We start from the raw sequence: 24,840 nt of genomic DNA on the forward strand, positions 1-24,840 counted from the left end.
TTTGAGGTCCAATAATTCGAATACTAAAAATCACTATTCGTGAATGCCCTAAAAGAGACATTCTGCCCGGGACCCAAACTAGTGAAAATAGCAGATCTACAAGCTCACAATGCGTCGCTTCATGCAGCGTTGTAAGCTTGTAGATCGGCTAATTTCACTACTTCTGAAAAATTAGTTTTTTAATTTATGGAATTTCTTCTATTTCTTTTTATTTATTCATGAAATGACTTAGAAAAATATTTGAATTTCTTTCAATCATAGCTTTTTTGGGAATGTTTTTGGAAAAATAAGAATTAAATCCGGGACCCACAAACGGGTCCCGACCCAGTGTTTGGGAACCAGTGCTCTTGGGGTCTGGCATGGGATGGCGCCAGATGCACACTTATCTGACGCTATACAGACACTACAGGGCTCGTGTTAGCTGTGGATGGTTTAGGTATGCAGTGTTTGGTTATTTTAGCTGCAGTTTTTCAAGGCCAAAGGGGTACTTAAATAATTAGTACCTGTACTTCTCGCACAGTCTACTGCATGCTCCCTCGATATATTTACAATTTGGGATAACACAATCACAGCCTCTGTTGCAAAGTGAGATCTAGTAATTTCGATGTTATTTATTTTCACTTCTAGTGAAAATAAGTTCAGACAGCAGTTCATTCCGAATGGAGCGTTTATATGACAAATGTATCCCGATTGAAACGGCATAAACCACCTCTTCAGACCAGAATGAAAATTCATTCGGGTCAGACCGGAATGGCCATTCCTAAACGTTTATATGAGCATTTCTATTCTGAATGAGCAGTCATTCCGAATATAAGTGGATTACATCTGTGCATATAAACGCACCCAATGTGACAGACGAGGAGGTTTCCGAGGAATGAAGAGAAAGACAACTTTCTCTGTTTTATCCTGGCAAATTCACAACAGAGCCATTATCTTGGGACATTATTTTTAACCCAGTGTTTCTATGTGATCGGCCCACTGACTGGCTGTCTGGTTGTGCTTCTACCCCTGCTGCAGCTAGATTGGTTTGTGGCAGACTTTAATGACTCGCCAGACATAAAAGCAGCAATTACTGTCGCGGTGCATCCAGTGATCCACTGCAATTTGTTGACAAATGCGCATAGCTTATGTCACTTTTGGTGAAATTATTTTAACTTTTGTCCCACTTTCACATTCCAGTCTCTGCCTCTATGTCATGTTTTCTTTTACTATCCCTCTCTCCCCACTTCCTCTCTGTTTCCCTGCAACTATTGCTCCCTTAGAAACCTACACTGCTCAGCCCTGATCAATCACACAAACTCACTAGGGATGGGACGATATGAAAATGTCATATCACGATTATTGTGACCAAAGAAATTGCGATTTACGATATTATTGCGATAATCGAAATCCATTATCCTGGGGCAGAACATGTGCCAAAAAATAGGCGATCTACAAGCTCACAACGCGTCGCAATGCGGCGCGTTGTGAGCTTGTAGATTTGTAGAGTGAAAAAAGACTGTATTAAGTATGCATATTATAAGTACCTTTTACCAATTAAGTTTAGTTTAAGTGGTACCGGATATGCAGCTCGGCAAATAAAAGGTGAATTGATCCCAGTGCATGGCGGAGGACGATATCACAATAAATGTAATCTCCACAATACGATTATCGTGTTTTTTATCACGATAATTTCTACCACTTTTTGTGGTCACATGTTCAGATACTGGATTCTGATTGGCTTAAAACAGTGGTAAATCAGTCAACAACCTTGAGTTGGCTCATGGACCCCGCCCAATAAAACAATTAATGATTGTAACTAAATAACCTTGCAAGTTACAACTGTGTTTTCTTTCATTTATATGGTAGAAGTGGTAGAAAAGCAATTTACCATTCGCGGGTCGAGGGTTGTTGGCTGATTTACCACTGTTTGAAACAGTGGTAAATCAGCCAACAACCCACTTCCTCTCATGGTAAATGGCTTACATCGCTTATCGTCCCATCCCTAAAACTCACCTGTGCTCATTTTCCAGCCATTATTAGTGTGGTTGCACCGCAGGGCAACCAGACTATAGTTCTTGTCTAGCTTTCTCATCATCTGATGTAACCTTTTTCTCTAAGGGTTTTCCCTCTGAAGTACTTGTCCCAGTTTACTTGAGTAACTACTCATCATCTGCTGTAACCCTTCACCCAATCAGATATCACTATACCTTTGATATCGTGATGTCATCCTTTTCCCTCTCTGATTTTGCTCCCCCATTCTAGTTCTCTTCCTCCACCCTTCCCTCCATTTCCATTTCCAAAACTACTGTTTAACACATTTCTTAAAACATTTGCAGACCCTTTTTATTTGACAGTTGTTTGGTGGACCCCCTTTGCATGGGGTGGACGGGGAAATGTCACTGTAAATACTACATGTGGCCGCAGCTATCGTGCACTGTCACTTTGAAACTTCATTGATTGGTTGCTGTCACAAAGGGTCAAGAAATAACCAATCATAATTAAGTTTGGTTATCTAATTGCAGACATGGATAATCAGCAGATAGGCCAGCATCGGTGCCAAGGGCGTGATAACCCGCAGAACATCTGAACTGATCTGTAGCGTGTGTGTGTGTGTGTGTGTGTGTGTGTGTGTGTGTGTGTGTGTGTGTGTGTGTGTGTGTGTGTGTGTGTGTGTGTGTGTGTGTGTGTGTGTGTGTGTGTGTTTTAAGAGGTGCATAAATCTAGCTATTAAAGCAGCACATACAAGAAATGTTTAAAATGTCAAATTTCTAGACTCAAGGAGGTCAGTGAACCTTTGTTTATGAATCAAAGTTCCATAAGGTCTGGAGAGGCCTTCATCAAACATACTACCTGAATTAAACTGCAGGTAGTATGATGACATTGTCGGGGGTAATGCTAATGTTTTATAGTGATATTGTATGTCAGCAGTAGCACTTAGTAATGTTAGTTTGGCACCTCTCAGAGGGCAGACACTGCAGCAACAATGGATACCAATACAAGTTGCGGTAACTGTGAAACCTATGTTCAGACCTAAACAAAACAGTGCATTCGTATTACATACCTGGTTTATTAGGCCTGCTGATGCACATTAGTAATTCATTATAGACCTAAATTGTAGCCTATACCGCTATAATGAACAACTTTTGGATCCCTAGATGTATTTCTTGAATATGACATGTTTTAAGTCATCAGTCAATGATGGCTATAATGTCGGTCTGTACGTAATCCATCCATGTATCGCTCAGCCAGGATGTTAAAGTGTCATATCGACTTATCAGCTAGGATGTTAAAGTGTCAAATCTGCTTTCATCTCCATAAAGACGCACAAGATGTGTCTGAGAGTGCATCTCAGTGCCCTGCAGGGTTGGCAGATTTTGCGAAAGAAATAAGCAACCAAACTATGAAAACAAGAATCAGAATCGGCTTTATTGTCACATCAGAGAGAGATTGGTGAGATTAGTTGTTGTGCATTGTTCCCACTGTATCGTTATTTCCATAGGGAAGAAGAGGGAGGTCAAGGGGGAAAGAAGTTAAAGATGTTAGTTAAGGTGCTCGAAAAAACACAAAAAAGACAAGTGCGTTGTACATGGGATTAAGGTGCAAAATGTCTGTGCATGACGACCGACTGAAATTGGTATAATCCACAAGTATGTCCATGAGGACGAGCAAAGGTAAAAACCTACCTTTAAACCTACCTTTAGATCTACAAGCTCACAATGCGACTCGCTGTGAGCTTGTAAATCTGCTATTTTCAAAAAAGGGGACGAAAAAAAGTTACACATTTTAAATATTTTTAGATAGGGGTGGCAAATAAGCCACTATGCTTAACAAACTATCCTAAAAACTACCAATAATTTACAAGCAACTTTACAGAAAAACAAGCCCAAAGTCACATGGCAACACTGGTGCCATGTTGGAGTAATGGGGGACGTTAGAAAGCCTCTTGGTTGTATAAGCCTATATTGTTTTGGCAGCCCAGCCATTAGTGTCACAGGTGATGTCTATTGATCTCATCTTTGTTTCATCACAAGCCAAAGAATTAACAGCGCTCTTTTCCCAGTCAGAAGTCTATTAACCAGTGCTGTTTTCCCAGCACTGGACAACATTGGACAGCTGCTCTGTGTTGCATTTCTGTTTGGCGAATGACACTACTTAGCAACGTGTTCAGCGGTGTAACGTTCAAAACATGACTTTCATCTTTTCCCGTAAATCTGACTTCATACACTTTGTGGCATCAATTCTTCTTTACAGTTATAAAATATGTAATTTGTGGGGCATAACACATGGATAAGGACTACAGGTCCTTCTCACAGTTGGCCCCGGTTCGGGTCTGACTCTGATCCGTCGTGCCCCTCCGTCCCGCCTTTCTTGTCTCTCTGCACTTCATTATCATATCTGAATAAAGCATAAAATGCCCAAAACACATTAAGAAAGGGAAAAACTGCTTTTCTGTTTCGTTAGGTGATGAAGCCATGGTCTTGGCATGCAGGGATTTTTGGCATACTCTAGTAGAATGGCTGTAGTCTTGAGCACGAGCACAGGAATTAGGCGATACGATCAAATCCATAGCCAATTCCAAGCGGCATGATTGAAGCAGGCCTTGGATGCCGGTTGATCACCTGTGCTGTGCAAATGTCCAGATTCAGTCAAAGATGCGGCTGTGTCTCTGACACTGACTGTCTATCACTTGATCTTACATTTTCTCATGTGCTGCACACACTTCAAATGATGTGACATTTTTTAACCCAGTGTTTCTCAAATTTCAAGGTCTCCCCTCAACTCTGACTGTGTATAAATGGAACCAAATGAATGGGTTCATTTGGTTCCATTTGTACACTGTCAGACGTCAGAGTTACAGACTTGTATGGGTCAATTTAGACCCCCCTAGATGAACCCACAGATAGGGCTGTCACAATTATTACATAATCGTCTAATCGTGATTATTTGACATTATCGCAATTATTTTGTCATAATCGTCATAATCGTGAATGTTGAAAAATGTCAGAAATAGTGGAAATAGCAGATCTACAAGCTCACAACGCGTCGCATCGCGACGCGTTGTGAGCTTGTAGATCGGCTATTTCCATTGTAGATCTGGCTATCGGCTATTTCCAGATTGTAGATCTGGAAATAGCAGATTGGCTATTTCCACTATCAATGTTATTTTTTAAGTAGTAAGTTGTCAAATATGTCAGTAATGTATTTGTATATTTAGGTTATGTGTCAACCATATGCAACTTCAAAGCCTAAAAGCCAAACAGAAATGTAATTATCAACGACAAATACACAATTAAATCGTTAATCGCCAATTATTTGAGTGACAATTAATCGTCATGTAAAATGTCATATCGTGACAGCCCTACCCACAGAGTCTTTGAGAACCACTCACTCATCCCCCTTTGTTCTTTTCCTTCTCCTGCAGATCCCCATATAAAGGTGTGTGGAAAGCGGGAGAACGTGAGGGAAGCCAAAGACAGAATCATGTCTGTCCTCGACACAAAGGTACAGTAGTCTCACTGCAAGGCTAAAGTTCAGTCTGTGTTTTTATGCCAGTTGTTTTCCAAACTTTGTGTGCCTTGGGCAAAGGCATAATCTCAAGGTACACCTTTATTCATAGCGAAATTAGCTAATCTACAAGGCTTGTAGATCAGCTATTTTAGCTAATGTACATATTTTGTGCAAATAAAATGTAAAATACAATAAAATGTAAAAAATCATTTTCACCTACGACTTGCCAAAACCAAGTTGAAAGAGGTTAAGATATTATTATTTCTTTGTTATAGAATGTGCCTCTGTATTGGGAAATGAGTGTGTGCAAATAATCCAGGGGTCTTCAACAGGGGGTCCAGGACCCCTAGGGGGTCCTCAGAGTTACTACAGGGGGTCTTCCAAATCATTGAGTGATAGAAACCTTTTTTTCTCCTTTTTTATATTAACCAATTGAACCCTAGCGTCCATATTCTGAGACCTTTAGCCAAAAATCGCAGATCTACAAGCTCACAGCGCCTCGCAACGTGAGGCGTTGTGAGCTTGTAGATCGGCAATGTTCGACTAAAGGTTGAATGTTTTGGGTCTAGAGGGGAAAAAGAGGTATTGACGATTCAAGTGGTTAAATACTAATAAATCTGAAAACACAAATTGACATGAATCCAAAATACACTGATATTTTTTGTGCTTTCAAACAATGAAACTATATGGAATCTATGAAAAGGTTGTGGGGGTCCCTGCTTCATCTCTCTCTCTCTCTCAACTAAGGGGTCCTTGGCCTGAAAACGTTGAAGACCCCTGAAATAATCATTTGTAACTTGTTGCATTATACTGTATATGTTGCAGTAATAATGTGTTCACCACTGCATGTGGTGCAGAGTAGCAACTGAAGATGGATGAGCATGCAGGGCCCGTCTCCATAGCAACAGATGACATACTCTGCAGAGTGCACGCTTGCTCCCCCTGTTGGCAGTCAGTCGCCAGTGCCTCTTCAAATAACAGCCAGCCTTTCCCTCTCTCCACACACAATGGCGACACATGATTCGCTTTGTTTACAGCCACGGTTTCTCACATTGCTTTTGTCTTGGAAGGAATTGTCATTTCCCGGCAAATAATCAATACAAGCAATCAATTAAGGCTTTTTTTAATCTCTCTTTGTTTATATTTTTTTCAAATGTAGCAATAGTAAATACTGTGTTTTTGATAGTCATCTGCTTCTCTTTGTGTCCATAATGAAAGCATCTGAAAGAGTTTATGGCGTGTGTGTGTTGTTGTTTATGAGGCTCATGGAGAGGCCTGATGCTGCATGGAGAAACACTCAAACGCCTATGTGTCTCACAGGGGTGTCACACCAAACTCTGGGCCCTGGATACGAGCGTTCACTGCGGGCCCCCATGAATGTTCTTCATAGGGGGAGGGGGTTTAACCCATTTAGACTGGGAACGCGTTATTACGCGTTATTTTGTGCTTTAACTAGTGAAAAATGGCAGATATACACTGCGAGATCTGCTATTTTTGAATATTTCAAATCCTTCTAAGGTTTAAAAAAAAAAAAAGTTTCTATATCAGTGGTGCTCACACTTTTTTATGTCAAGGACCCCCAAAATGTATTTGGCCCATCTCAAAATTTTTAGTTCTAGCGACCCCCCCCAGGAGCAACATTTGAGCTACAAATGTTAAAAGTTACATATATTCAAAGATTTGCACACATCTTCACGACTTTTCAAACATAGCAGATCTACAAGCTCACAGCACGGCACTCGATGCAGTGCTGTGAGCTTGTAGATCTGCTATTTTTCAATAGCTAAAGTATAAAATGATTAAGGCCCCTCCACCTTGGGCCCTAATAACTCAGTCCCCCCCCCCCCCCCCCCCCCCCCCTTGTGACGCCCCTGGTGTCTCTTCTAGCTGCTTTGCATTATTGGTGTGTGTAAAAAAAAAAGCACCACACCTGTCATTTATTGATTGATGGCTGATGGGAATTAACTAATGCATTTCATGGTTATGGTGTAATATTGACTATGCTGCCAATATATACTATGCATTGATGTTTCAGATTTTATTTTTGCCAGAAACTAGTGTAATAAATTAAAATGGTCATAATATGCACAATGCCCACCAAGTGTCAATACCCTCAATATCCACCTATAATGTTAATTGTTTAACCATTTAAGCCCTTTTTTTATGCTTTGTCCTACAATGGTGTCACATCCAAATAGTAGCTGATCTAGAAGCTCACAAATGCATTCAAATTGTGAGCTTGTAGATCTGTTTGAATTCTTTTTGTAGATCTGCCATTTTTGAAAAAAATCAAACCATTTTTTTTAAATAAAAGTTTTTTTGCACTAAAATCGCTGTGGTTGCGTGGTATCGAAAATGGTACCGAGTATCGAAAATTTTCAAAATATCGTATCGAAGTTAGAAATCCAGTATCGTGACAAGCCTAGTGTGTGTGTGCGCCCGCGTGTGTCTAGGCTGCGCAACAGTGGCCTTCTCAATCTGTTCCTGTTTTTATAATCCGGCCATGCACCGTTGTACTAATGAAACGTAACTCCGGCCATGCACCGTTGTACTAATGAAACATAACTCCGGCCATGCACCGTTGTACTAATGAAACATAACTCTGGCCACACACCGTTGTACTAATGAAACATAACTCCGGCCACACACCGTTGTACTCTAGAACAGTGTTTCTCAAATGGGGGTACGTGTACCCCTAGCGGTACGCGGGGGTACTGCAGGGGGTACGTGAGAAAAAACTAGAAAATGGGAATATGTATTTCAGTGTTATGGTCAATGATAAAACACTGACAGACTTAATGTGAACATGCTCATTTGTAAATTGTTAAACCAACATAAAATACCTTGACTAGTACAACTGTTATTGAATAGAAAGCTGTGTTTATTTGCCATTATGCTGTTTTATTTTGAACATATTGGCATTGGAACTTGTTGGGGAACTTGACCTTTGATGTTGTTGTTAAGCCAAATGCTGTAGTCAGAGGGAGGGGGTACTTGGCTTCAGACATCAGTATAAGGGGGTGCTGCTGCCAAAAAGGTTTGAGAACCACTGCTCTAGAAGTATAGCTTTCACTTCTCTCTTATCACACACGCTGTGATGCTAGGCTGCGCAACAGTCCAGTTCTGGTCACCCAGCGGTATTGCAGCAGTTCGTGCTGAACGGGAGAGACAGACATGGTCAGTCGACTACACACTAAGCTCTTTAGAGGGAGACGGTGTTCACCGCTCCAAAAATGTGAAAATGTATGCAAATTCTTTGAATATGTATTATTTTAAAGCAAATGTTTTAATTCATATCTTTGCTTTGAGATGGGGGTCCATGGCCAAATACTCATCGTGTTGGGGTTCCTTCACTTCCTTGACATGAAAATGTTTTTTTTGGGTAATCTTTAGAAGACAATTTAGAATCTTTCTCAGGTCTTAAAGGGTTAACTAATTTCCCTGGAACCCCCTCTAAGACCCCTGGGGGTCCCCGGACCACTCTTTGAGAACCACTGTGCTATACAACTTCTGTTAATCATCTTCTCCTCTCTCTCAGCAGAGCAACAGGGTAACTCTGAAGATGGATGTGTCCCACACGGAGCACTCTCATGTCATCGGTAAAGGGGGAAACAACATCAAGAAGGTGATGGAGGAGACGGGCTGCCACATCCACTTCCCCGACTCCAACAGAAACAACCAGGCGGAGAAAAGCAACCAGGTCGGCATGGAATCAATTGACAGTTTAGGCATTTAGATCAGGGGTTTTCAAAGTGGGTGACGAGTCCGTGACGGCAGTCCAGGGGTACCGCGAGATAATTTGATAATAGTTGGAATTTATTTGGACACTTGAAGAAATATTTAGTATCATTTAAAACTTGAACTACAAAGTTATTTTCAGTCAGTTCTAACCAAAATGGCTATTATCTCAACGTTTTCCTCGCAACATAATCACTAAAATATTGTCATTGTCGGGTAGAAACCTCATATCTCCAAGTTTCAAATGTGTACGTCTTTTCATACGTCCTATCATACAAGACTGTCGCACAAAACTAGTGAAAACAGCCGATCTACAAGCACACAACGCCTCGCATCGCGAGGCGTTGTGTGCTTGTAGATCTGCTGTTTTCACTAGTTTAGTGCATTTTTGGAGCGGTGAAAGCGCTCCCAATAGACAGGTATGTCTGTGGCTGGCTGGCTATGTGGCTGGCTGGCTGGCTGGCTGGCTGGCTGGCTGGGTATGTCTGTAGCCTGGCAATACCTTGAGTGGCCACACTAGTTAAAGGAGGGGCGCTGTTGTGCAGGCACAAACACACACACACACACACACACACACACACACACACACACACACACACACACACACACACACACAGATTCACCGCTCCACTTCGAACCGAGGTTTGTATAGATGATAAATACAAAACGAACGGTTTTGGACATACAAGGTTTCCACCCAACAATGACGATATGCTATAAATATAAGGTGCTGGGAGTGAAAATTATAATGCAGGGTTACCTCGGATTCAAAAAATATTTATGGGGTGCCCTGAGACAAAAAAGTTTGGGAACCTCTGATTTAGATGACGCTCACAACTAGAGTGACTTAGAAGTGCGAGGTCAGAGTAGGTCCACATTAGCTGCAGACATGTACAGGGGATTAGAAATGAAGGTGCACATTAAAGGGTATGTACGCATTTGTACATGGGATTGGACATAAGGTATCAACGCATTGTCAGGTTCACATAGAATGGAAGTCTTGCACAGTTCCAGGAGGGAGGGAAGCTCTTATGTGCTCGGCTGACTGAACCACCCTAGTGCATAACAAACTGGGGGTCCTTCAAATTAAAAAGGTTGAGATTCACTAACATACTCAACATGAAGAGTTTTCTTGACACCCTTCATGATGTAGGTCAAATGGACCAGCCCCTTTATTGATCTGTGGTTGTGTGTGCACGGGACTCCCTCTTCCTTTGGTGTGGCGCCCAGGTGGCGCCTAAAACCCTAACCTTTAACTTAACAAAAACTATGCCTAAACCAAACCGTAACCCTAACCATAACCTCACAAACACTTTGCCTAACTCTAATCCTAACTCTAACCCTAACCTCACAGAAACTATGCCTAAAGCTAACCTCAAAAACCACGTCCACCTGGGTGCAACAGTGGGGAAAAGGAGAGAGTCCGATGTGTGCGCAACTCATCCAGTTAATATACCAGCAAGCTCCTTTCTGTCACAGCAGGGTCATTACTCTGACCCAGGCAGGTTGCAGAGAGAAAGTGCTTATTGCACCTGGAGTAATTACCATTAAATTACTGTATAGGTGAGTGTTTCAAAGTGGGGGCATGCTGCCAAGCACCATTCAGCCCTTTTAAGACATGAGCCCGATTCTGCAAACATATTTCTGAAAAACTTCAGTAGTATGTATTTGGCTATAAAATAAAATAATGGCTAAAGTGCTTAAAGTGAATGACACAGATGCTTTCCCAGTTTCAATGGGTTAGACACCAAGGAATGCTGGGTAGTTTACTGTGTGTGCGCACATGTATGGAACTGCTCTGTGTAACTCGCACCCATATCTTCACTTTTCATTTTTGTTCATTTCATTTATTAGTGAGTGAAATGATTTTCTTTTTTTGTGCACACTCCATCATGTTGTAGTTTCTGGGAGAAGAACAATTCTAAGTGTCAAAACTAAACGCCTTCAATTTTATGTATTATGCGTGGAATTAAGGGGTGGTCTATGACTGAAACAGATGGACCCCCTTGTCGTTTGTTTTTTCATTTTTTATTTTTGGACCAGCTGGTCCCCAAACACCAGGCTTAATCTGAGCTGAAGCTCTGATTAAAGTTGGCCTCGGTCCTATGCCTGTGGGCCAAGTCATGGTGCGCTCCTAGTGATGGGCCTTGTCCTTCTTTTCAGTGAACCGAATCATTAGAATTGGTTTGCTAAAAAGTGTGTTCAAACGATACCTTCAGTGTTTGACCGGAGCTCCGCCTGATGCACAGTCAAACATTCTGTTCAAATTGTTCTTGTGGTGAACCGAGAAATGTCCTTCACTGAATGAGATTTTCACAGTCATTCGCTTGTAGGGATACACAGTCACTGAGTGAGAGACCACCTCTATCTAGTGAACGAGATCAAAAGCCGTTTTGTTCACTCATTCAAGACATTTCATTCGCAAGGACAAACAGAGACCATATTGTCAGCCAATTAAAAAAATTTAACTGACTGCAAGTGCATCTAACTGACAACTGAAACAGTTAAACCCTATATACTTTGCTGACTGGGGTACTCTATATGGCTGTATACTAGATCCACTAGTATTTCCCTTTACACCAAACTCTCCAAAAATAGCAGATCCACAGATCATCATAACGTGACATGCTGTAAGCTTGTAGATGTTGTAGATAGTTCAATAGTTAAGTTATTTTTAGGTAGTGAATTAGTTCAGTTCATTCTCCTAAAGGATAAGTTATATCGAGTGAATCGTTCAGCAACAACACAACACAACACAGCTATGGTTGAAAAGAAGAGATAGAGAGGAGGGGTGAGAGAAGATCCATTGGCAAGATGTCTAATTGGAACATTTATCTTTCCTTTTCATATCTGTTGCAATTATTTTAATTGCGACCCTCAAACTGGGATGGATGTGTTGAAAAAGCAATTTCTGTAATTGCAGAGGCTGGGTTTTTTTTCCATCCTAGTTTTGCAAGACAGTGTCATGCTAAAATCTCCACATTAACGTCTCACCATAATGGTTTTGTGGTTCTTGAATTAAAAAACATAAACTATGGAAATTAGTTTGGCAAGTCGCAAAGATAAATTTGGCTACAGTTTAGTATTTTAAAGATTTGCTTGGGGGGGAAGGAGTTTTAAAAACAGTTTAATGTGTTAAAGAGTTAATAGCTTAACTCATATGCTGCCATTTAACAATACCTTCGTACTCTTTAACTGCCATTCGTCTCCATAGACTTCCATGTAATTCATAGTGCACGGATCATGCACACCCATGCCTAGATAATGCACCACGTGTGTCCACATTGCTCACAGCTTTCAAACAAAAAAATCCGAATGGAAATCCGTTCAGGCATTCATGAGATAGCAGCCATTATGTTTTACACTGTTGTGAGCTTGGAGGTCTGCTACCTGAGTTGTATGGGGGTTGTATGGGGGTTAAACAAGCAATTTCGCGATCGCTATCATGCCTACTAACGTTTTTGGGGTCCCAAAACATTTTTTGAAAAAAAAAATTTTTTTTTTCTTTTCAAAATGGCGGAAATTCTCGGGTTCCTCGGGCGTGGCAGGGAGGGACATCGCGAAATTCTCGGGTTCCTCGGGTTTGGCAGGGTATGAGTTAATGAAAGTAATTATATTTCTTGGACAGGTTTGGGGTTCATTTCCTAATATCATGCCAATTGTTATCTCTCCATGTGAACAGGTATCCATCGCAGGGCAGCCAGGAGGGGTGGAGGCAGCTCGAGCCAAAATAAGGGTAAGTGTCAATTCACAAATAGCCTTGTCACCGATTTGTATCAACTCTAATTAAGAGTATTTTCTGTCTGTCTAGAACAGTGGTGCTCAACCTTTTCAGGCCACGACCCCTAAAATAATCATATTTGAACTGGGGACCCCCCCCACCCTGACTAGCACTAACTAAGAGTTGAGGCATTACATTTTGTATAACACGGTTCTATTGTGAAAATAACGCGAGGCGTTGTGAGCATGTAGATCGGCTATTTTCACAATTTATGCCTCTAATATTTGACAATTTGTCATTTTAGAGGTATTAAAAAGTCCTTAAGTTGTCACTTTATAAATGTGCAGATATCCTCTATACACTTAAACGTTACGTTGGTTTGTTTACTGTTGAGAACCACTGGTCTATAATACAGTAGATTTCCGTATGGTTTAGGTTTGGCTCGCACTCATCTTCCAGTATTTCTTTGCAGCTGCCAGTGATATTTGCTGCTGGGTTCTGTGTGTGAATTGGTGATAATAATAGGGTCGTGGCTCACACAACAGAGAACAGAGAGGAAGTGCAAGGTTGCAATGTCCAATTGGCGGGGAGGAGATTGGACTGACCTCACTCAGACCCATCAGCTCTTATAGGCCCCAGACAGCATTCTATGCCCCAACCTCCGCCAGAGCACCAGATCCATTTACAGTTTTACGTCCAGACACATCCCCTCCACCACAGTACTGCTGGACCGGTTCAGTCCTACCGCCAGCCTTAAACCCATTCAGAACGGGTACACTGTATTGTGTATAATTATTTTATGTTTTAACTATTGAAAAACAGCAGATATACAAGCTCACAGCGCGGCACCGAGTGCCGCGCTGCGAGCTTGTAGATCTGCTATTTTTGAAAAAATCGTGAAAATTAGAATTTTGACCAGATTCTATAAGTGTCTTTTGAATCCTTCTAAGATTTTTTTGAAAAACCCTATGTTTCTATGTCAGCAATCTGGCCAGCCATCGTCAAAGAAAAGGTCCTTTTCACTTAACTGGAGCTCAGTTAGTCTGTTCTTGAGAGACTACTATGACAGTGGTTCTCAAACCTTTTCATGTGAAGGACCCATAAAATTATATTTATTTGGCCACGGACCCCCATCTCAAAATATTTAGTTCCAGGGACCACCCAGAAGCAAAATTTGAGTTACAAACGTTCGCTTTGAAAATACATAATATTCAAAAATTTGCACACATTTTCACGACTTTTTCAAAAATAGCAGATCTACAAGCTCGCAGCGCGGCACTCGGTGCCGCGCTGTGAGCTTGTATATCTGCTATTTTTCACTGGTTAAAGCATTCAATAATTCTGGGCCTAAGTAGGTTAACCCAAAGCTTCAGCTGGATCCTCATTACCCATTTTAGCAGGATGCAACGCTCCAATTCCCCAGCTAGTGATTTGCTAGAATTTCCCCTAAAACAACAGTTATAGACTTCAGCCATGGCCCCCATTTACAGTGGCATCTCTTTGCCCACTCCCCCGGCCTACTCTCCAGGCCCATTTTCAGTCTCAGCCCCAGCCCGGCCACGAGTCTCGGCCCCAGCTCTGTGGGCGGAGGTGTTTTCCACTCTTGCAAGCGTCCTCGGCCCGGAACTCTCTACATTTCACCACCGCAACAATTCTCCTCAGTGAACACGGATTCCAATATGCACTGACCAAAACTAATAAGGCCCAGAGGGCTTTGTGTGTGTGTGTGTGTGTGCGTGTGTGTGTGTGTGTGCGTGTGCGTGTGCGTGTGATGGACAGAGGGCGTCTGAAATGTGAGATATTGGGGGTGAGAAGAAGCGTGTTTGTGGTGCACACTAGGATACCTCCGTGCTTAATGCATACTTTCAAAAACAACAAGTCACAGCCAAAGTCATTCTCTTCCTTCACTGGAAAACATAGCAAAACACCACGAAAACGGAGCAACTACTGCTGCCTACTAAGTAAGCTGTTCAGAACCGCGCACAGATTGTTCTGCCGTCCAAAGAACACACAGTCGGCTGATGAAGTGGGGTGGATCAAAGTAACGTTCGACCTGGCCTCTTTTCCCCGGACCCAGACTCAGAAGAAGCTGACCCCAGTCCACGTCACCCAGCTCCTCATCGGATTATCCTGATTGCTGTTCCCCTCCTGTCCATTTTCACTACACATTCCTTGCTATAGTCGACTCACTCCTAGCTCTTGATATCGTTGTTGTCGGGTGGAAACCTTGTACGGTATGTCCAAAACCGATTGTTTTGTATACCTGTATATAATTTTTAAAATGATTTAAACTAGTGAAAACAGCCGATCTACAAGCACACAACGCCTCGCACCGCGAGCACACTTTTGTGTGACGGCCTTGTGTGCCGAAGCAGTGCTTTACTTTGCGAAAAAATGTATTTGAAACTTGGGAGATACGAGGTTTCTGCCCGACAGTGACGATATGTAATCTGCATCTCTAGTCAGGAAGCCGGTTTTTCTTGACTTCAGCCAGGGGTAAGGTGGCTGGGTACAATGTATTTATTAAACTCTAGAGCTGTGCCGTGCATTTGATACGTCGAATGCCATTCCCTGTTATTCCGCCCTCGCTAAACCCCTTCTCCACCCAGGCTTTCTCACCACTCAGCTCTTCCACTGTACCCCCTACTGCTCTGCCCAAGCACCGAGCCACTACCGACCCACCGCACTCCACCCCACCCCACAGCACTCACCACCACGCCAGTCAGGGGTGTCACGGGGGGGGGGGGGGAGTGGGACTGAGTTATTAGGGCCCAAGGTGGAGGTGCCTGGAATTATTTTATTTATACTTCAGCTATTGAAAAATAGCAGATATACAAGCTTGTATATCTGCTATTTTTGAAATGTCGTGAAAATGTGTGCAAATCTTTGAATATAATTATGTCTTTTTTTTAAGCGAACATTTGTAACTCAAATTTTGCTTCTGGGGGGGTCCCTGTAACTATTTTGACTCGTTGTGAGCTTGTAGATCTGCTATTTTTTTGGCAAATGTTCCGCCCAAGAACAATGGATTTTGATTATCGTGATAATATCGTAAATCGCGATTTTTTTTTGTCACAATAATCGGGGGTCCGTGGCCAAATACATATCATTTTGGGGGGGTCCTTCACATGAACAAGTTTGAGCACCACTGACATAGAAACATACGGTAGGTTCTTCAAAAAACCTTAGAAGGATTTGAAATATTCAAAGACTTGCACAAATTTTCATGATTTCTCTAAAATAGCAGTGAGCTTGACAGTAGATCTGCTATTTTTCAATAGTTAAAGCACAAAACAATGCGTAATGATGCGTTCCCAGTTCTAAATGGGTTAAACCCCCTCCCCCTATGAAGAACATTCACGGGGGGCCCGCAGTGAATCCTTGTACCCAGGGCCCAGAATTTGGTGCGACACCCAGGGGCGTCACACCAAATTCTGGGCCCTGGGTACAAGGATCCACTGCGGGGCCCCCCCATGAATGTTAACTATTGAAAAATAGCAGATCTACAAGCTCACAGCGCGGCACCGAGTGCCGCGCTGCGAGCTTGTAGATCTGCTATTTTTGAAAAATTGTGAAAATGTGTGCAAGAAACCCATGTTTCCATGTCAGTGATGCTCAAACCTTTTCATGTGAAGGACCCCCAAAATGATATGAATTTGGCCACGGACCCCCCATCTCAAAATATTTAGTTCTAGGGACCACCCAGGAGCAAAATTTGAGTTACAAATGTTCGCTTAAAAAAATACATATTCAAATATTTGCACACATTTTTCACGACTTTTCAAAAATAGCAGATCTACAAGCTCGCAGCGCGGCACTCGGTGCCGCGCTGTGAGCTTGTATATCTGCTATTTTTCAATAGCTAAAGTTACTATAGGGCCCCTCCACCTTGGGCCCTGGTAACTCAGTCCCACTTTCCTATACCCCTTGTGACGCCCCTGGCGACACCTCTGCTCACCACTACGCCAGTCCCTACCTTTTATCTAAATACCTGCTTGGCTGTGTTTCTGGCCCACGCGCTCCGCTCACTCATCACCCAAGCTGTGTTACTGGACCGCGCTGTGGCCAAAAACCCCAACGCCCACACCACCAGACCTGTGCTGTTGAGTGCCTTGGGCACTCAGCACTCTCCCCAGTCGCCATGACCACACAGACACGGAGCCTGCAGACTGCACCGCTCAGCGCCAACCGGGGCATTGAGCAGCTGCTCCCCCCAGGGCCTGCCGGCTTGTATTACGAATAGGGAGGGGACGATAAGCGATGTTATCGTTTATCGTGATGGAAAAACACTCACGGTAATCGTATCGTGGAGATTTAATTCATCGTGACATCGTCCTCCGTCATGCACTGGGATCAGTTCACCTTTTATGTGCAGAGCTGCATATCCGGTACCACTTAAACCCTCTAGTGTTGGTAAAAGGTACTTATAATATACCTACCGGTACTTGATACAGTCTTCACTCTCTATCAAATGTCTTCGCCAAAAAATAACCGATCTACAAGCTCACATCGTGTCTAAATATTTTGAGATGCGGGTCCGTGGCCAAATAAATATCAGTTTGGGGGTCCTTCACATGAAAAGGTTTGAGAACCACTAGCCTCGGAAACCCAGACTTTTATTTTGGCGATAGGAAGAAAAAATAGAGAACCACTGACATAGTAGTCTCTCAAGAACAGACTAACTGAGCTCCAGTTGAGTGAAAAGGAGCTTTACACAGTAATGTGCCCATTTTAATGACAATTGTACACAATCTAAGTTACAAATAGATGAAAAAACATGTTTTCACTGTATATAATGGTGCTTTATATCAAGAGCGCAACTTGTAGTTGGCAGAGGGAGTGTTTGTTTTGTGCGTATCTCCTCTGTTTAGGTCAGTGGTTCTCAACCTGTGAGTCGGGACCGCCAGGGGGTCCCTAAATTATTTTGGGGGGTCCCTAGATAATTAACCTAACGTGCAACATTGTTTTCTCTCTCAACAGTAAACAAACCAACACAAAGTTTTAGATAGATAGATAGATAGATATTAGATAGATAGATAGATAGATACCTTTATTATCCCAAGGGGGGAAATCAGTTGCCTTGAGGCAGCACAGCAGTATAAGGTTATTTACAAAGTCACAGAGAAGTAAGAAAAAAGATAAAGAAGTGTATAGAGGGTTTATGCACATTTCTAAAGTGACAATTTAAGGACTTTTTAATACGTCTGAAATGACAAATTAAACATTGGCCAAATTGTCAAATATTAGAGGCAGAAATTGTGAAAATAGCCGATCTCACAACGTGAGCATACATGTAGATCTGCTATTTTCACAATCGAACCGTGTTGGGGGTGGGGGGGTGGGGGGTTAAAATATGATTATGTTGAGGGTCGCGGCCTAAAAAGATTGAGAACCGCTGGGTTTAGGTTAAGAGTATATAACAGTATATAAGGGTATGTGGTTAATCCTGGGTGGCCCCTGGACCACATCCTCTTGCACGGCTCCCTTTTAAAACCAGCGGCGGTTGGTTTACGGTGGGCTTATCCGCTCACTGCACTATAGTGCACAGTGCAGATGTTGGGATTCCCCCCTTTAAGGTTCCTCCTATAGTGCGCTCAGAGGTATGTCGGCCCTCCTGGAGGTGCAGAGTCGTGTAGCGTCTGCGTCTGGTCGCTGGCTCAAGCGAGGGATTCTCCCGGGACTTCCCTGGGCTGCTTGCAGAGCTGGAACTCATCGGAAGGCGATGAGAGCTCAGGCCCACTCACTGCCTTTGCCCCGCGGACGTTTTCATTCCTCGCCGTCTCGCTCACTCTCGTGACGGGTGAGCCGGAGGTTTTGTGTTGTTTTTTTTTTTTTTTTTTTTTTTGGTACGTTTTTTTTTTTTACCTTTACATTGAATACACGCGAGGCTTATGTCTTCCAGGTAGACCCCCTTCTTAAAAAGCTGAGGTCAGCTTCTCTGCAAATCCACCTCCTATTCATCCTTCATTCAGCGCCCCCCCTCGAGTCCCGCTGTTCTGCTTATGCTTTCCGCGTTTCTCCTGCGCGCTGACCTACATTTTCTCGAGGCCTTACAGTTGCGAGCGCTGAAACGTGATATGAATGTAGGGCCGAGCAGCACATATGGGACTGATCAGGAATGCATTTCTTTGGTCAGAGCAATTCATGCTGCTTGCCCTTCACTGGCAGCCAAAACCATAGTGGCGCTGAGCCCGAGAGTCAGTGTTTGGATAACACTGTGTGTGTGTGTGTGTGTGTGTGTGTGTGTGTGTGTGTGTGTGTGTGTGTGTGTGTGTGTGTGTGTGTATGCGACTATGCGTGCATGCATACATGTATTTACTTCTTGGAGAGAGTATTTGTGTGTGTGTGGGCGGGCGTACTCTCCTTCCAATTTAACTGCGTATGGGTGTGTACATTGTGTGTGCATTCCCTCCCACATGTGTATGTGTACGTATGAGTGTCCCAGAAAGGCCCTCTGGTCTTCATCTCCTCTGAACGACTGGCGCGATCTAAATGCCGTGTTCATTCAAACAACTCTTCTGCCTGTCGCAGTTTTGTGTCTGTATAGCCACACAGCTTTCGCAGTTTGAGGTACAGCTTCGACATTCACGTTATGAACGGTCCCCACCAAACAGGCCGTGGGACTGACGCAGTATACCAGGGTTTTCCCCAAGGGCCGAATTATGTCTAGGGTACCAAGCCGAGGGCCACAACATTGCAGGGGGCGATGGTGGCATTCCCGCTACTCCGGCGACAGTTCAGATATCGTTGTTGTCGGGTGAAAATCTTGTATGTCCAAAACCGTTCGTTTTGCATTTACGGTATGATTTTAAAAACGATTTAACTAGTGAAAACAGCCGATCTACAAGCACACAACGCCTCTGTGCTTGTAGATCTGCTGTTTTCACTACTTTTGTGCGATGGCCTTGTATGAAGAAGCAGGGCTTTACTTTGCGAAAGAACGTACACATTTGGAGATACAAGGTTTCTACCTGACAATGATGATATACTAGTGTTGTTGCTGCTCTTATACCACAATTATTACTGGGGTTGGTGGGGGCCAGACAGTAGCCCCCCACGGGCTGCAAATGGCCCGCGGGCCGCCTATTGGGGAACCCTGCAGTATACCTTGCAAGTTCGTCTTAGGTTTTTCCAACTGGTATCTGTTTCCCGAGTGGCAATGCCTTGTCGTTGCCTGTATCGTGTGACGGAGGGTTCTGTTATTTTGTTTCCTGGCACCTCGCGTCGACGTGACGGCTCTGGATTTATTTGACTCGACAGGTTTTAAAGACACGTTCTGCTGCTCGCCGCCGAAGGGAGCCGTGTTATTATGTCTGCACGTGGACACACATACATGTTTCAAGAAACCTCCCATCACCCTTCCCCACATGTGTTTCTACTCTGTTCTCTGAACGGCGTTAATCACTAGCTCACCATAGGACAAGGTGATACAGGCTACCGGGTGTGTAGCCGCCGTGCTTTCTTATCTGAGCTGTCTGTACAGGGTCTGCTTTGGGACATTAATACAGTATGTGAGGTGCCCGGAATTATGTACTAATCAAATCTTATCCGTTTTCTGTCAGCACTAACAGCGTAGCGACAGGCAAGGTACTGATTAACCGAGAGGATATTCCACTCTGTCGTGTGGTTCATTCGATGATAAAAGTACTGTCTCTCAGCATCTCTCTCTACACATCTCGCTGTCTCTCTCTACTCTCGCCATCTCTTTGTCTACTTCTTCCTTCTGATCAAGTACAGTACACTTATCAGTCACTAATGCACGAATTGTAGTGCATTAGTGATACGTTTTCTGTGCTTGATTTTGATCACTAATGCCCTACAACAGGGGTCTTCAACAGGGGGTCCGGGGACCCCTAGGGGATCCTCAGAGTTACAACAGGGGGTCCTCCAAATCTTTGTGTGATAGAAACTTTTTCAACCACTTGAACCCTAGCGTCCATATATCCAAAAAATAGCAGATCTAGCAGTGAGCTTGTACATCGGCTATTTTCGGCAAAAAGGTTTGGTGTAGAGGGGAAAAAGAGCAGACAGGTCAAGTTAATTAAGTATTGATGGTTCAAGTGGTTAAATACCTGAAATTGACATGAATCCAAAATATACTGAGGATAGTGCTGTCAAACAATGAAACTATGGAAAAGGTTGTGGGGGTCCCTGCTTCATCTCTCTCTCTCAACTAAGGGGTGCTTGGCCTGAAAACGTTGAAGGCCCCTGCCCTACAATTAGTGCATTAGTGATTTTTCTCCTCTCAATCATCCAGACTGACCACCTCTTCCTTCCTATCTTCTCCCTCCTCTTGGCCCATGCAGGAGCTGCTTCCCCTGGTGCTGTCCTTCGAGCTCCCGGCCATCGTGCAGCCCGACCCCGGTTCCCCCACCGTGCAGCACATCTCCCAGACCTACAACCTCACCGTGTCCTTCAAGCCCCCGACGCGCCTCTACGGGACCACCGGGGTGGTGCGTGGCTCGCAGAACAACACCCAGGCCGTCAAGGTGAGCACGGGGTCTCTCGTACAGGAGGAAATTAACATGGCAGTCTTCTTTCATCTGCTTTGTGGCCTGATTATTAAACACCAGGGCGTGGCCGAGGTTTTGTGCTAGTTTGGGCGTGGACGGGTATATATGAATCCTAAGATAAACCAGACGCTTTGGCTTTTAGGTAGTGAAGTTTCATGTTATTAAAGTGTGATTCATGTGCAGTCACAACCAATATAATCGATTGAATGAGAAGACTGAGGCTTCCTGACTTCCAAGTCGGGATTCCATTCCTCTCTCCTTTCCTCCACCCTTTTAGTGTGCCTATAGCGGCGCTCACAAGGGAGGCTTCTCCAAACAAGCAACATTTCAAGGCCCACCAACACCGGGCGCTCCTCGCTTCTTTCCAATAACCCACCTCATTACCTCTAGCACCGGGAGAGTGCCGAGAAATGCGGGGTGGCTTGTAACAGATGGGCCGTAAGTTCAGCGCCCCACTGGGAAGCGCTATACCTTGAGCAGCACATTTGAACTGATCCCTGTTAAACTGTGGCTGCACGCCCCGAGGTTCAGTTCAGTGTCTAACCCATTAGACCGAGTAGTGTGCGTAATGTTTTGCTTTAACTATTGAAAAATAGCAGATATACAAGCTCACAGCGCGGCACCGAGTGCCGCGCTGCGAGCTTGTAGATCTGCTATTTATTTATTTATTTTTATCCTGAAAATTTGTGCAAGTCATTGAATATTTTGACCCGATTCTATAAGTGTCTCCTAAATCCTTCGAACGTTTTTTTTTAAAAACCTATGTTGGTGCTCAAACTTTTTCATGCCAAGGACCCCCAAAATGATATGTATTTGGCCACGGACCCCCATCTCAAAATATTTACTTCTAGGGACCCCCAGAAGCAAAATTTGAGTTACAAATGTTCTCTTTAACTCATACAGGGCCAGATTTCCAAAATATGAATATGAATGTGCGCTTATAACGCCAGGAAATAGCTATTTTGTATCCCCCCAGACCACCTTAACCAGACCACCTTAACGAATGCACGTCCAGCATACCATACCACCAGATGACCACTAGAGACCACCATACACCATACACTGACATGGTCCCATGTTAAGCCTGTTTAAATCCACATAACAGGATGAGACGCTGACTTGGTCCTCATTGACTTAACATGGACGGGCCGCCGGTCACCATTTCAGCTCAATACTGTTCAATTCGTGCTTGATCGTCTCAAACCACCATTGGTATGGGCATCGGGACGTATATAGATGCCACACAGAAAGTTTCAGAATCAAAATCCGACCTAGTGAAGCTACGTGAGGGTCGGATGGTTGCATTGAGGCTAACGCTAGCAGAGGCCTGTTGTCAACAGGAAGCCCTGGTTTAAAGGTGACGTCATAATCGTATCCTTTTTTTTCACGGTTTACGTGTGGACATTAGCTGAGGTAAGCTAACCATTTCGCTCCGTCTATAAACACATATTAAAAGCTTAAACAATGCTTTTATATAAAAGTCGCTCCGAGTCGCTCGGCACCAAACGCCATAGTGAACTAGTCGCTCGTAAAGTCGCTCGGCGCTAACTGAGTTAAAAATACATATATTCAAAGATTTGCACACATTTTCACGACTTTTCCAAAATAGCAGATCTACAAGCTTGCAGCGCGGCACTCGGTGCTCCGCTGTGAGCTTGTATATCTGCTATTTTTCAATAATAAAGCATTAAAGAATTCTAGGCCTAAATGGCCAGTAAAGTCCTCAGTGTTAATTCATCCATTTGCAACTCAGAGAGCATTCAAATGTACTGTAACTACCACCAGTGGACCCTTACATTTGGTTATATTTGTATGCTCTCAGAGTTAACTCTCAAATACCTGTTAGATTTGAGCCACTTTAACCATTATTTTATGCTTTAACTATTGAAAAATAGCAGATATACAAGCTCACAGCGCGGCACCAAGTGCCGCGCTGCGAGCTTGTAGATCTGCTATTTTTGAAAAATCGTGAAAATGTGTGCAAGTCTTTGAATATCTTTGACCCGATTTTTGACCCGACTTCTAAATCCTTCTTCTAAATCATGTTGTTCTCAAACCTTTTCATGTCAAGGACCCCCAAAATTACAGGTATTTGGCCACGGACCCCCATCTCAAAATATGTTGTACCAGGGACCCCCCAGAAGCAAATATTTGAGTTACAAATGTTCGAACTCATGATTTTTCAAAAATAGTGCCGCGCTGTGAGCTTGTATATCTGCTGTTTTTCAATAGTTTAAAGCAGTCAATAATCATAGGCCTAAATGGGTTAAATGAAGACAGAGGGTTTTACTGTGCTCGGCTCCTCTGCTGCTTCTGTGTGTGTGTGTGTGTGTGTGTGTGTGTGTGTGTGTGTGTGTGTGTGTGTGTGTGTGTGTGTGTGTGTGTGTGTGTGTGTGTGTGTGTGTGTGTGTGTGTGTGTGTGTGTGTGTGTGTGTGTGTGTGCGCGCGCGTGTGCACACGCACTTCACTCTGGCATCAGAACTGTGTATATTTTAAAGCCTGCCCCAGAGCCTTCTCTCTGTGTGCCAACACAACCCAGACCCCCCTCAAACCCTCCTGTTTAACTACCGACACACCCAGACTACAGTACATGGACCTCCATTGACCTTTGCAAAGCACTGTGTGTGTGTGTGTGTATGCGCATGTACGGTACTGTACATCCATGAGCTCTGTGTGTTTGTATGGTGTGTGCGTACGACCGTGCGTGTGTTTTCTTGCTTGCGTGTGTGTGCGCATGTGCGTGTGTGTGTGTGTGTGTGTGTGTGTGTGTGTGTGTGTGTGTGTGTGTGTGTGTGTGTGTGTGTGTGTGTGTGTGTGTGTGTGTGTGTGTGTGTGTGTGTGTGTGTGTGTGTGTGTGTGTGTGTGTGAGTTTGTGGTAGGTCTAAGGGGTCAGTCAGCATTAGGACACTGGCCAGATCCGGGCTGGAGGGATTAAGCGAGTATGTGTGCTATGTTATGTGGTGATGGGAGACCCTTTGAGGAGTGCCAAAACCACTGTGGATTGCTGTGCTATGCTGGCCTCTGTGTTGTGGACTCCGAAGCTACTCATACAGTACATACGGAATGGCTCTTCTATATTCCAGGCCGTGTGATTGCTTGCAGAGGTACAATAGAGACAATGGAATGGAAGCCGTTCAGACCAGCCATGCCATGGCAGACGGAAAAACCAATAGTTTCCACTGGTTTTTATAAGAAACACTGGTGTTTGTTCGGGAGACATCTGCCCCTATTTTCCCCCGGTGAAATCTCGCGACTACTACGTGTCATCGTTTCGACAACGGAGCGTCGGGAGCGTTAGCGACTCACCCCACGGAGGTTAGGGTTAGGGTTAGGTTTGGGTGTCGAAAAGATGACATGTAGTAACCGCGAAACGCTCCC

The 24,840-nt window shown here is 43.7% G+C and overlaps 1 protein-coding gene across 1 annotated transcript in view; it reads left to right on the forward strand.

Annotated features, from left to right (window-relative positions):
* Positions 1-24,840, forward strand: part of bicc1a (BicC family RNA binding protein 1a) — a gene marked incomplete at both ends in the record, with an annotated part of 113,986 nt that overhangs the window by 57,698 nt on the left and 31,448 nt on the right. The window contains 4 exons of the mRNA XM_080739738.1: positions 5,405-5,484; positions 9,029-9,190; positions 12,911-12,964; positions 21,256-21,438. Coding sequence (XP_080595864.1) covers positions 5,405-5,484; positions 9,029-9,190; positions 12,911-12,964; positions 21,256-21,438 — 479 coding nt within the window. The remainder of the gene's footprint in view (positions 1-5,404; positions 5,485-9,028; positions 9,191-12,910; positions 12,965-21,255; positions 21,439-24,840) is intronic.

Source organism: Nannobrachium achirus (genome assembly GCF_963921795.1).
Source record: "Nannobrachium achirus genome assembly, chromosome: 13".
Classification (NCBI taxonomy): Eukaryota; Metazoa; Chordata; class Actinopteri; order Myctophiformes; family Myctophidae; genus Nannobrachium; species Nannobrachium achirus.